General features: G+C 42.3%; 1 protein-coding gene across 3 annotated transcripts; it reads right to left on the reverse strand.

Annotated features, from left to right (window-relative positions):
• Window positions 1–30: 30 nt before the first annotated feature.
• On the reverse strand, window positions 31–11,577 carry ANKRD22 (ankyrin repeat domain 22). 3 transcript variants are annotated; one of them, XM_009917588.2, is made up of 6 exons: window positions 11,289–11,577; window positions 6,044–6,235; window positions 3,151–3,258; window positions 2,722–2,799; window positions 1,864–1,962; window positions 31–1,141 (listed from the first exon to the last, which is right to left on the reverse strand). In XM_009917588.2, exons 1-6 carry the CDS (start codon window positions 11,307–11,309, stop codon window positions 1,064–1,066), a joined length of 576 nt encoding a protein of 191 aa, XP_009915890.1. In that variant the 5' UTR covers window positions 11,310–11,577; the 3' UTR covers window positions 31–1,063. The 3 variants fall into 3 exon arrangements, with proteins under 3 accessions (XP_009915890.1, XP_069652673.1, XP_069652672.1); XM_069796572.1 differs by lacking the exon at window positions 3,151–3,258; XM_069796571.1 differs by lacking the exon at window positions 11,289–11,577 and having other exon boundaries at window positions 6,044–9,513.
• Window positions 11,578–14,323: the final 2,746 nt, after the last annotated feature.

Here is a 14,323-nt window from a genome sequence, read left to right on the forward strand (position 1 = left end):
GTTAGACCAAGAAAGCAAGATACAGCAGCATTTGAAAGCAGATTACCCTTTATTGCTGCATTATTAAATCACAAAGCGCCAGGCCACATTAATACATTGCTTACCACTGCAGGTTTTCTTCTACCTTCACCTATACAAGAGAAGACTCATGAATTTATTATTGTTTTGGTATATGCATCCCCTGCTGCATGCACCACTCTGAAAACCATGGTAACCTGTCCAGTCCCGTGGGAAGGATACATCTGGTTCCCATCAACAGCATTTCATTTATTGATTTTTTTTTTTTTTCTTTAGTACACTGCTATATTGGAAATGTAGTCAAGGGACTTGTTTCTGTACCGCACCAAACATATTTTCATTACTATTTCTTAATGCAACAAAGCAACCCGGGAACTGGCTTTCTTTGTGGTCTCTAGCAACTCATTGAATCTCTTTTTGCTGTTTCTTATATGAAAAAAAAAAAGAAGATAATCCTTCCCTTGTAGCAACATACTGAGAATAAGGTGTGTGAAACTTGTAGCAGGGATGGAAGGAGGAAGTGCTAAGCTGAGAGATCTGTTTTCCCAGTCACTCCCATTGTAGGAATAGAAATACTAAGAGGAAGGGTACTAGACTTTGTATAAACTGCTGTGGCATATTGTTCAGTTGTCAGGTGTATCCCCTCTGGGACAAGTAACGCACACTCTAAAGGAAATTTTATTTTTGCATTTGGTTGCCAACCATCAAGTGCAATGTTTAGACTTCCAGAAATATTATAGCTAGCTTTCAAAATCCAGTCTGCGCAAGTCAAGTAATAAACCAGAGGAAGCAGATAAGAAGAGCAATATTTTGAACACTATTGTAATCATTCATGGCTTAGTAAAATCAAATTAACGCCTTTCAGCCCACGTGGCCTTGGGGACAAGTCTCACACAAAATAGTCGAAGTCTGCAGCAAGGCATGGGTGGATTTGGACCAAGTCTTTACCAAGTAACAGCCCCCAACGCTCTGCAGGACTCCCGCTGCTGTGCGAGATGCATTGCCAAGTGAGATAATTTTCTGCATGTTCAAGAGTCCTTGATGACTATGAACTTTTCTTTAGCATGCTTTCAATGTTGTGGAACTGCAATCTTCTTGCTATATCTAAGGGAGTCTCCCCATCCTGAAAGACACAGATGAAATATGTTGCAATATGAGAGAGATGGGTCAAGTACAAAGAGCTTTCCCGAATGTGCCACCCAGATGCAGTACTCTCGTGCGTAAGTTTCACTGTTACATCCTTGCTCTGAAACAAAGGTTTCAGAACGTGCTGGGTCTCATACTACTCTCACTGAACCCAGGGGCAGAGTCATCCCTGCCTCTCCAGTAGTGACAGCCATTCCACTGTTTCCTGGGACTAATGTCCAAAGTCAGTGCAGAGCTAAGCTAAGAGCTGATTTCAAGAGCAACATGGGCAATACATTGCTCACCTCAACTCCGTAATGCAGATACTTCCAGGTCAATGTTTATTTGGACAACATTTGAGCTTTTCTGATGACAGAAGCAGCTTGACTTAGCCCCTCTCAAAAGAATGCTGTCCAGTGGCCCTAGCGCAGCTCTGAGTTACGAAGAGGTACTGTGAAGATAGCTAAGAGATCTGCCAATCCAGTGGACATGCAGGCAGCGTTTACTGATGGAAATCCAGCAGTGAAGGACTTGGACTTTAAAATTGCTCTTGCCAACAAAGGCAATGGAGCAAACGTTGCTTTACACCCCACAGCAAACAAGTCAGCTGCCAGGAAGCTGTGCACCCTTTTTTTAAACTGCTGCACACCAGCTAAGGCCTACAACATACTGATTCACTATCACAATAAGGAAATACAGTTAGCAACTTCACCTTCTTACCTGATTCTTTACAGAAGTGTCTGTGTGAGCTTCAAGCAGTAGAGGAATGACTGCCTGGTTTTTCATTTCACAAGCATAGTGAAGGGCTGTGTTACCTGACTGAAGGGAAACAGAAGCAGATGAATTTTAGTTCTGTTACTTCCTTGGTAGACCTTAGGCAAGTACGACTACCTGTAGCCTTATCAGTTTCCCCTAACAGCTGGATGCAAAAGACATGTATCTTTTCCTGTCACAATACACTACACAGTAAAACAAATACATTGTCATAAGAGCAACAGAAACAAAAAAATCATTCCTTCCCTGGGATGCAGCTCTTAAAACAGGTCTGATACCTTCAGCAGGAAGCCAATAGTTCTTCACTAATTTCAGAGGATTCCCTGATCTTGGTCTCAACAGCTGTGTCTTAAGCAATACTGCTTGATCACACTTCAGTGTTTTAGAATTTGATTGCTGCTAAAATTGGGGTTCTCCTTTTCTACCTTAGAGATTGCCCACAAATCTGCTCCAGTCGAAGAACTCATAAATGGTGATAAACTCAGACCCTTATATCACTAGAATCTTTATAGGATCAGGTATTTAATACATAAGTATCTCAGCTTAGTTTGCCTGGATTCTCTTAAGAGGGCATTGGTCAAAAAGGGAGAATTAGTTGATCAGTGGAGAATTATTTCTGTGTACATTACGAAACTATTGCCTAAACATCAAGGGGAATCACTGAATCCTCCTGGCACATCACAGTCAGTTCAGTTCCTGATCCTACTCTGAAAGCAGGATTATGTTGCTAGAAGATTCTGAAGTCTGGTTTTAGCATTGTTGCATGCATACAAGCCGCATTTGCATTTCTATAAACCCACTTACAAAGTCTGTAGCATTAACATCGGCTCCAGCTCTAAGTAACATCTTGATCAGGTTTTCATTCTGTTTAGTCTTTGAGACCTGTTAGGTGCAAGGGAAAGAGTAACACAGTAAGACAGTTCATCTGTATATAGTACTAAGTAGATTTTGGCTAAATGCTGTGTTTTTTCCAAAAAGAAGAGTGTCTAGTTTCTGCAAATGCCAGACTGATGCAGTGTGCATGTGATGCAATTCTAATGCAGTGATACAATTCTGTTCCTTTACCAGCTATATTCACAGCAAAATCCTTGCTTCTGTTGCTCTCCATCAGTCCTTGCTTTAAAAAAGCCGTCCATATTCTATACAGGTTCCTGGCCTGAAATACTGCCATGAGAAAGCTGATAAGGGGAAAGGGAAAGGTACAGGGTCTTTCCTGCTTTCATCCAGACTCACCATGAGAAGATACCCAAGAAGCATAACTGGCATGAGGATTATGATGAGCACATAGTCAAGGAAGGTAAACCGTTTTCTCACAGCATAATGCAGACACGTGCGGTCCTTCTAAACACAAAATAACTCTGTTTAGTACCAGATTCAGCGATCTGATTGTATTTGTTTAATATTGACAATAGCAGACGATTTTATATTTCACAAGCTTTCTTGTGCTACTTGTGTTACTAGAAATATTTCTCTGGTTTTCAAGCAGAAACAGAGAGATGCATTTTGCTTCCTTCAAGTAGAAGCACATTTAACACATACAGGACTCATGGAAATTGGGCTACACATACAAGAAGAATGTGGGATCCAAAGGATTCCATGTGTATGTCTGCAAAATTGGACATGGCTGCAGAGAGAAAGACGGCAGAGTGGACATTTCACGTGGCTACTACTGCTGCCCAGCAAGGTCAATGAATGGGAATAGTCCCCGCAGCTCCTCTTCCTATAGAGATGCTGGTTACTGAAGCAAAGACATATGAGTGTTTATGGCATCTCCTTCGGCACATGAGAAACACAGGCAAGCAGCAACACCCCCAGCAGATTCCTAGTGAGAACAGAGTTTAAAAAAATCTTTGAATCTTGAGTGTACCAAAGCAACTAAAGGCCAGAGCTGTAAACTTGTGTGTTAGAGAACACTTGGGTTAAACCTCCTGCAGGTTGTCGAACTGGAGTTTGACAAACTAGCTTACAGTGTTACACTGGGGCCCAAAATAAGGAGAGAAGCCTCTCTGTGCCATCCTCTGCTCCCCATTCTCAGTCCTGAGCACCAGAGTTGAGCTCTGCACCCAAGGGCCTGATTCCACCTGTGAAGGTGAAACAGAGAGGCATTTAAGCAAGCCAGGCACGGCTAGCAAATGGCTGCTAATGCAATTAAAATGACCTCAATGCAAAATACTGAACCCTTTCAAAGGGACTTTGAGGTAAGTCGGAGACCCTTCTGCATCAAGAACAACAACAGATAGGATAGAATATGCCACTGACCTTATGAACATTTGCTGCCCTCCTATGAAATAAACAAATGCACTGGAAACCAGAGTGTTATGGGTTTGTGTGGCGCAGGGTTTCTTGGTAGCAGGGGAGGGGCCGCAGGGCCAGCTCCTGTGAGAAGCTGCTAGAAGCTTCTCCGGCTCCAAGCAGGACCTGCCTCGGGCCCAGGGCGAGCCCATCAGTGACGGTGGTAGGGCCTCTGGGAGAACAGAGTTAAGAAGGGGAACCTGCAGTGAGTAGGGGGGTTGGAATGTGAGAGGAACCCCTCTGCAGACACCGAGGTCAGTGAGGAAGGAGGGGAGGAGGTGCGCCGGGGAGCTGGATGCCCCTGCAGCCCGTGGTGGGACGGCAGGCTGTCCCCCTGCCAGCCCACGGAGGGGAGCGGAGGCCCCCGAAGATGGCCGTGACTCCTTGGGAAAGCCCGCACTGGAGCGGTCTGTGACCGAAGATCGGCCCGTGGAAAGGACCCACGCCAGGGAAGTTTGTGAGGAACTGCAGCCTGGGGACTCACGTCGGAGAAGTTCGTGAAGGACTGTCTCCCGTGGGAGGGACCCCACGGTGGAGCAGGGGACGAGTGAGGAGTCCTCCTCCCCCTGAGGAGGAAGGAGCGGCAGAGACAAGGTGTGAGGAACCGACCCCAACGCCCGTCCCCTGTTCCCCTGCCTAGCGGGGGGAGAAGGCGGAGAGAACCAGGAGCGGAGCTGAGGCAGGAAGGAGGGGGGGGAAGGTGTTCTCAGGTTTGTTTTTACTGCTCATTATCCTTGTTTTGATTGGATTGGTAGTAAATTAAATTGATCTTGTTTCTTCCCCAAGTTGAGCCTGCCTTTTGCCCGTGACTGTAAGTGGTGAGCGATCCCTCCCTGTCCTTATCTCGACCCACGAGCCTGCCTTTATATTTTCTCCTCATCCCACCGTGGCTGGGTGGCGGGGGGTGAGCGAGCGAGCGAGTGGCTGCGTGGCGCTTTGTTATCAGCTGCGCTTAAACCACGACACAGAGATATAAGATAGCCCACAAATGTGTAGGAACTTGCTAAACATTGCCATGGAGTATGAGATGATACAGTAGAATTGACAACGTTGTGGGGTTTTTTCCTGGCTGTTTATCACCCTTAACATCATAAGAATAAATTACTAATGAAGCCAGCACACTCATCTTTCAGCTACTTTTTATTTGTAACCTACAAGGAAATCTACCACAAAAACATACTTCCTCATCGCCTTAGGGAAAATAGCCAGTCACAGCTATTGTGCAAGGCAGGTAGTTTTTTTAAAACAGGGAACAGGGAAGAGCAGATGGAAGGCTTCCCTCCTTGCCTCCCAGCATGCTATTAGGTGCCATGCTACTGTTCCGTAGCATGACAAAAACAGCTCTGCAGAGGAAATAAGGAAGGTTTTTGTAGAGTCAGTCTCTACTCAGGGACACATTTGTGGGAGATGGACAGGCTCTCCTGGAGACCTTCCTTTTAACCAGGGTGAAGAAAAAGACAGAGGGAAGGAAAGGCGACAGAAGGGACAGATAAAAGCTGGAGGGCAAGATGAATGCAGAGTGCTGCATGGGTAAGCAGGCAGAACCCACGGGGGACCAGAGCTGGTACGCAGTGTTACCTAAATGGGGAACATGAACACAGGGAGAAATTCAGGTTGGCGATGTTTATTATCTTGTGTGCATTGGCAAGTTAGGAAAACAAATGAGGAGACAAACAGAAACATATAGGTTTATCAAATTATAATTTGGGGGTTATACTTATGCCTCAGTTGGAAACAAACCTCAGGTTTGGGTGTGCTTGCCAGAGTCCTCACATATAGACACCAAGAATCTGAAACAACAGTTGCTGCAGAGGAGAAGTCAGTGGCCACTTACCTTGTTTCTGAGGTTGACATCAGCATTTCTGTTTAGAAGATAGCTAACTATCCTGTTGTTTCCCTGTTTACATGCACAAATTAAGGGGGTGTCTCCACCGAAGCTGTCCTGGATGTTCAGATAGTTGCTGTTGCGCTCCAAAAGGAGCTGAACTTCATTGAAATCGTTATTATAAGCTGCCTGACAAATGGGCTGAAGAGAGAAGATAATATTAATCAGCACACTTTTCGCTAAGACATCCATACTTCCCATTCTGACTTACTACTTGCACATCCTAAGACACTGCCAAGCACTTCTGACAGGTTGTAGTTCTAGGTGACTTCCAGAAGATGGTGGTAAGAGATACTCCTGCAGCTGCCACACAGCAGCTCTCAGCGCTCAGCCTAAGAAGTCACAGCCCTTGCACAACAGAACGAACTTTCTGTTCATTTTGGACGATGTGTCCAAATCCAAGAAATCAATCCAGTTCATTTGCAGCCATTAAAAAACCGGCTTCGAATCTCATAGGAGTTGGTCACCTTATTAAGCAGCAAGCATCGACAAGCCCACACTTCTCTAAGTTTACAACAGGCTTTCCCTTCGGATGAGCACTGCTGAACAAGAGGTACCACTTCTGACTCATCAGTTCCAAGAACAGAAAAACACTTCAGGTGAAAGTTGAAAAATCAAACCCCCACAATGTTTGTTTTTTAGGGCTTGAAGTTAAACTTCATACCTAAAAAATACATGCATGTATGCCCACAACTGAGATCCTGCTTGGCTTTTGAGAACGGCTTGCTGCTCCAGCCTTTGCCCAGCATTTCTACGCGCCCTTGACCTAACCTGCAATTCCTTTCCTCTCCAGCAGCAAGAACTCAGACTAAGGAGAGGCTGAGAATGACAGGAGTACTACGAGTTTCTAATGGCCTAAATACAGGTGGAAAATAACAGTAGGAAGTGTGGCAGGCTGGTAGCATTTGAAGTTCTCCAGTTGACAAGAGAATAAGTTTCTTTCTTTTCTTCTGTCTTTGATACTGAGGGGTTTAGTCACCATTTTCTAAGATAGGCATTTTCTTTAAATATTATCTGCAGTTTCTCCTTCCTGTCCTCCTTTTTTCACATCCTAAATATACTACATGAACAAAATCTAGTCCTGAAGTCTGAGCCCTTTCCTCACTCCCCTTGCAGTTAGCTTTTTTTCCCCCCCACATCAAAAAGATTCATCTTATTTACGCTTTTGTTTTAGACAAACTTTGAGCTACAACACAGGTTTACCTCCAGCATCATTGCTGCTTAGTCTTCTGCACAGTTGCATAAGAGAAGTGATTTTCCTTTCTAAAGAAAGTATTTACATGTTTACCAGACCTTGCACCACTTCTTGTTTTGTTTTTATTGTATCAGACAGAAATCTACAAAGAATACATGCAATATTGTAAGTTTGCATATCTGTCTGCATTCTTATAAAAGCCTACATATACCATTTGCTATTATACACTCCTCCAGAAACAGAACCGTTTTAATGATTTTGAGGCAAACCCCCCTTTTAAATCCCTCTTGGCATAAGCAAATTGCACACTGGTGCCACGTAAAGGATCAGTTTGCTCTAGATCCTCACTCTCTGACATGTTGGTGTCTAATACTGTATCTTCATGTCCAGCAAAGAAAAGATCAAGTGGAGTCTGTTTGCACCTCTGATTTCCCTACTATTCTCGCTTTTAAGTATCGCTTTGCTTATTTAAAGATGCAGGAGATTTGCAGTTTGGTTGAACACCTGCTCCAATCCCAGCCATTTACCATACAAATTTACTCCTTTCTAGTCTGATTCTTGCTAGTTCAGCAGCTAGCATCACCAAATGATGTGCTTTTGTACTTTTATTTCTGTACTGCCTCAAAGAGTTTTACTTGCTAGACCATTAAGCCCAAGGCATTTCTGACTGATACTTTCATTGACCCATGGGATCTTTTTCTGAACCTTACACTACTGTTCAACACACTTCAAGAGCCATGAATAATGATGGGGCACTTTACACTCTCCAAGAGACTACTTTATTTGGGACTGAAGTCACGCACAGGGACTGGCACACAAGAGTCAGTAGTACTCTTCTATCTACTGAAACCAGCTGTTCTCAGAAAACATCCAAGGCACAGAGAATGTAAGGAAGCAATTCTCATCCATTCCAACAGCTAATACATGGGTAACTAACGTACTTAAAGTATTTTTTAAATTATTATTATTATTATTCCACTGCAGCGAGGGTTCTTTGTAGAATTGATTCTTTCACATATTAATATGTTCCGTTCATATTAAAAAAAAAAAAAAAAGAAACATCAAACTTTTTTCCTGGTTTTATGGAACTTTCTTGAGGCCCACTCTGCTGGTTTGCTTTCTAGAAAATGCCTCTTTTCATCAAAGAAAGGTGAAAGGTCCTATAGATCAGACTTGCAATATACTGCCCAAATTGAAAACATGACTCCATGACTGGAGGAGCAAACACAGTAGCAGAATACTTAAGTAAGGAAACAAAGCAATCCAAACAGCTCTACAGGCTCATTGTTTTGTTATCAATAACAATAGGACTTCAGAAAAAATGTGTAGGAAAGAATAAAGAAAAATTACAATTAGGTGGCAATCAGTCACCTGTGTAAGAAAGGGCTCAGAATGAGCAACCAGTGGCAAACGTTATATTAGGCAGTCTTTCTCTCAGAATGAATCAGAAACAGCAACCAGTGGCAAATATTAGGCAGTCTTTCTCACAGAAAGAGAAGGGAGCTGTTACAGAAGGCAGTTGACTGGGATAGTGGATAGAGTTCATGCCATCTGGGTCCAAAAATGAGATCAAACTATGGCAGGAGTGTAAAACCTTTACACAGCTGAGGAATGCGAAGAGCCTGAAGACAGACTGATTTGCTTAGGTTGGCTAGGAAGAAAAGAGACAGGGCTGTAAGTGTTCCAAAATAAATTAAAGGGTAAGTATTAGAGAAGAAGAGCCAATTAATTTCAATGAACAAGGTAAAAAAGGCAGTATATCTGGCCATGAAGTTTAGCATGAAAATTAGAAAGAAGTTCCCAGCCATGTGGCGAGTAAAGCTCCAAAACAGGCTTCCAGTAGCAGCAGAATGGACACAAAACCTGACTGGTTCCACATTGGAGCTTGAGAAGTGTGCAAGAGTTTTCAAGCCTCTGCCACAAACCTCTTTTCTACCTCTCACCTTTTTGGGTTACCACCCTGGCAGCTCTATCTAAATTAGGACTAACTGTGCTTAAGACTGTTTTAAACAATTCTCCAAACTTTGCACAGAAGACAATTAATAGAGTTTCTTACATAAACACAGTTGGACAGCACCTGTCTGGAATATCAGCAGTGAGGCCAATTATAGAGTTAGGACAACATTATGTACAAGCAGTAGATTCCGTCCAAACCCCAAGAAAATACATTTCCTTTATGTCTACAGAAAAGCATGGAGGATAAAAGTCTGGAAACCCTCACTCAGTTTTCTACAGTCTTAGAAGACCACCTCAGCAATGATGTAGCTTAACAACCAGCTTCTGATTCGTGTTATGGTTATTCTATTATTGCTATTGACCCATCACACACAAGAGGGAAATAAACCTATGAGGTATGTACTCAGAGTAACTGGGCTTCACTGCAAAACAGAAGCTATGTCAGAAGAATGCAAAGTTCATGTCTCAGCATCGGGCTCAGCTGTGGAGAGGAACAGGACTACGAAGTCTCATGGCAGCATAGGACAGCCAGGAGAACCCCTGCAGCTTCCCTCATTAGAGGTGCGCTGGCAATGGGAGCACAGACACAAAGTCTATGGCATCTCCTTTAGGCATGTGTGAGAAACAAAGGCCAGTGCTCCCACAACAAAACACCCTGAAGAAAGCATCAGTGAGAACTGAGCTCACAACTTCTGGAGAGGTTCACAGTCCAAAACACAGAGATCACCAAGTGGCGACTCTCACTTACACATTATTTATAAACTCTAGTGTCCTGACTGCCCCAGACAACTCAAAACAGACTGCAGGGGATTGCCCAAATTACATCAATACTTTGCAGTTGTTTAGACAAAAAGGAGTCACTCCATAAGATCCAGATATTCTGAACCAATCCATAGTCTCTTCCTGTGCACTAAAATTCACCCAAAGGCATGCTTCAAACTAAACAGGAAAGTCTAAATCATGTTTGTGATGCTGAGGAATGCACCAGTATCCAATCCATACTCCTCAGAAAAGGCAACTTAGACTTTCTTATTCGCACTTCTCTAAATTTCTGTCCTGTAAAATGAACCATACTTTACCAAGAAAACTACATCTCACTCAAAATTTTTAAAGATTGCAAACTAAAGTATATGAAAATATTAACTAATAAGCATGGAAGATATGGACAGCATTTGAACATTCTCTAAGCACCACTTTAATTAAACTACATGACACCGGTTTGTTGTACGATACCATCTCAGAGTAGTAGATCTGGAGAGAGGCAGCAAATCCTTTCAGAATAAGATGCAGTCTACCCAGTCCATCACCTTATGAATGCACAGATTCAAACTCCCTATAATACTGAAAGAGGAGAAGGTACTTGATTTCTATAGCCTTTTAAAAATAAAAGGATGGCTTTCAGCATAGAAAGGTAATCTGTTAAAGGAACAGCTATGTAATGCTATCTCCAGAAAAAAGAAACAGCAGTGCAATCCACTGTATTCACAGTCAAAAGGGACTAAGATCCTCATTTGTTCCCAAGTGTACAAATGGAAAGTTTATAAAATAATGAATAAGTTTAGGTAGCATTTATGCTAAAATCCAGGGGTATGCTAAATGCACCATGGTCTGGGGACGAACCTGCGAAGACAAGAGCTAAAAACCCCCACATTCCTAAAACAGTTGTGGGGTGAAGGGAAACGTTTCCTTAGGCATTAGCTTTATTATCTATATTCAACAAAAGCCAAGGAGTTGGTTGCGGTTTGCAAAGTTGTTTGTACTGTGCTCAGAATCATTCTGATTTCAAGACAGAACAACAAAAAATGTTGAACAAGTACTTTCTCTGTGAAGTCACAATAGTGACACTGGTAATTGCATTTTCTTTACTCCTACAAACAGTATTTCTGTCAACTTGTAATAGCTGAAGTACAACATTTCCAAAGGAAAAGAACTTCCAGATTTGTATAAACCTGTGTATGGGAGGCTGCAAAGGGAACGAACCAAACCCAGTGAATATCCATATCTTTAATAGCTTCAGTTACTGTGCAGAAAATGGTCACGTACCTCTGAATAGAGTATCCCCATGCCTATTCTTCACTGCTTGAGTGCGTTCTTGTTCACCAGCCCAACAAGTTAACCTGATATGAAATGCTCTTGAGCTTGTTTGAATCTGGTTAAAATTTAACTTAAAAGTATCACTCTTGTTTAAGCTACATTTCCTTTAAGTGCTTTCTACTTTGTGGCATGAAACAATTGTCTTCAGAAACCCAACCCAGGGCTGCAAACGTGAGAGCAGCAGCTTACGGGAGACTGACAGAACAGGTTACAACACAGAAGCATTTTCCTTTGTCATTTTTGCAATAACAGCCTCCAGTTGCCTAAAAAGGAAAGTAGCAAAACAGGCTGAGAAAGGGAGGAGGGAGAGAGAGGAAGAAAGTTTCACAAGTGAAGAAAGGAGGGGGGGGGGGAGAAAAAACGCATGAAACCTAAAACTTAAAACAAGTAACTATGAATGGGAGCTAGTTTGCCACCGAAGCTACTTCTGACTAAAACATATTCCAAAGCCTCTGCAAGAACACCTCAAGACGCCTACCAGGAAAAGGGAAGCAACTAGATGCCATACTATTAATGAGAGTCTCTTTATCAAATAGGCCAGCCACATTCATCATCTTTTGCTCAGTCTTCTCCCCATAGCCCAGCCCAAACAATCAATAATGATTCATGTTTAACCTACTGATTTTATATGTTCATCGCATTAGAGCTTCCTTGGGAAGAAAATTATTGTTGATATCTCCATCCCTTTTGTGTGTTCATGTCTCTGAAGGATAAGATGCTGATAGTATTTCTGCACTACACTCAGACAGCCTTTCCAAGTACGGCATGCATATTTCAAGCACCTGCAGACAGCCCAAAATGTCTTTTCCCTTTATAGTTTAAATTTGTTTCCTGTATTTCAAGCATATTTTAAAACAAGTTTTAAAATATATGCATGTAACTGTCCATCTTAAATCCAAGTCCTCTACCTTACATTTGAGAACTTTTATTTCCATATAATTTTCATATCCATTGTCCAGTGAGGTGGAGGACCATATAAAATAATTTATACTGTATCCTTCTCTGGTTAAAGTCGTATAGCATCACTAACTGTAGCGTTAGTTTGCTGGCACCAGTTCTAACCCTTTTAATGGCTGTTTACCTGAAGAAAATTAGGTTGGCTTGTAACAGAAACATACACTACACCTGCCTGTGACAAGTCTCACTAGGATCCTCCCAACAGATTGAACTTTCAGCCTGTGTTGAATATTCTGTTGGCCTAAAGACACAGAGGAGAGAGTAACACTTCAAAGGTGAAAAGGTATTCCTTGCTAGTATTTCTTCACATCCAGATCCTAAGGAGTGCACATCCTCCTACATTAACTGGCCAGGTTGTTGGAATTTATAAACTACAGCTTGTTGAAAGAAACCTCAAATCACTCAGCTGTTACATGTAACAATTTAGTAGTTTACTTAATCCTCTCCAAACACCAATATATAAATGCATGGCAACATGGGAAAATATTTTTTAAAAAACAACCAAAAAACCCCTCCTCCACAAAGCACAGAAATAGCTTCAGGCAACACCTTTCCCAAGATAGTGTAAATTATTATTTAATCCAGCATCACATCTCAGGCCCTCTTGAAAATCACTTAAGTGATGACTACTTTGGTCAGAGCTTCAGTTGGAGAACAGATAAGCACCCCAACCATGATGAGGTATGAGACTCATGCAAATTTATGTAGTCACAGGTTCACTTCTGCTTCACATATTCCTTTAGTGTTCTTTACCTTGCCTATAAATAAGGATTTCAATCCTGGAAATGTTAATCTTTTTTTTGTTGTTGAATAGGTCCTTTTTTCCAAAAGGTGCCACAGCTCAATGCATGGGCAAATTGTCACCTATTCAGTCTGTGTAGGAAATGTGATTCTTACTTCCTGAAAGAATTTAACAACACTTCACAAGTTTCCTTCCTGTGAGCCAGAAGTGAACTAAGTGTTTGTTAGAACGGCCTTCAAGAGACAAAGAATAAGGGCAACTCATTTTTTAAACTAAATATCAATTAATCTTCAGAACAACACATTTAATAAAAGACATGGAAGATCATTTGTCTCTTTAATTTCCAAGCACTATTATGATATTGCTTTAAATGACATGAGTTACACTACTTTCAGGAAAGAAATCTGTGGCCGGCTGGAGTTGTGTGCATAGAGCCATCCTCAGAAATGCGTATTCCCAAAAAATGGGGTCCTGGAATGGCCAGTGTCTGGACAAGAGGAACACACCCCTTACACTTCCCCTCGGAAGACTGTTAGGTACCCAGACAACATCCTTGTAGCACTGCAAGGGTCCCTTGCACCTCTGCTTCAGGACAGGATTAACTTAACAGCCCCACCAAGCACAAAGAAGCTCCTCCATGGCACGGGCTGGAGCCTGTATTTTATAACACTTTGAGCCAAAGTCAGTGAACCACTGGTGTCACATGAAAAACACAGGACTTCCCAGCCCTCCCCTTGCCTCCTGATGCTCATATGGTCACTACTGGGTAACTTCTGTTACAACCTATCCTGTGGCTAAGGTCCAGCAGCTCATCATTGACACAGGCTGATCCTGGCTTGCCCAAGATCCTGCTCCCCATAATCAGTTCATGGGCAATACTGCACAATGATGTGGAACACAACAGTCCTGTAAAAGTCAGTGGGGCTGTACATCTGCACAAACTTGCTGACACGTGTATGCATTTTCACAATCAGTGTTATCCTATATGATAACTCTTAATTTAAAATTGGTCAATTAGCGTAGTGACTGGGCGATGCCTGAGCAGATTGACACATTTGATAAACAGACAGCTTCTTTCCCAAACATGCCTGCTCAAAGGACAGGTAATCAGCTGGCAAATGCAAGGAGAAAAATTGATGAGAACCACAAAAGTACTTGGGAAGAGGTATAGGGTTCCAAGACAAAAGGAAGAACATACACAGACCATTTCCTTACATGAACACTGTTTTTGTATTTTACAGGGTTTGCAAAGGAGAAAGGAACACACATATTCCCCTTTGTTCTT

Source organism: Haliaeetus albicilla, chromosome 11 (genome assembly GCF_947461875.1).
Source record: "Haliaeetus albicilla chromosome 11, bHalAlb1.1, whole genome shotgun sequence".
Taxonomy (NCBI): Eukaryota; Metazoa; Chordata; class Aves; order Accipitriformes; family Accipitridae; genus Haliaeetus; species Haliaeetus albicilla.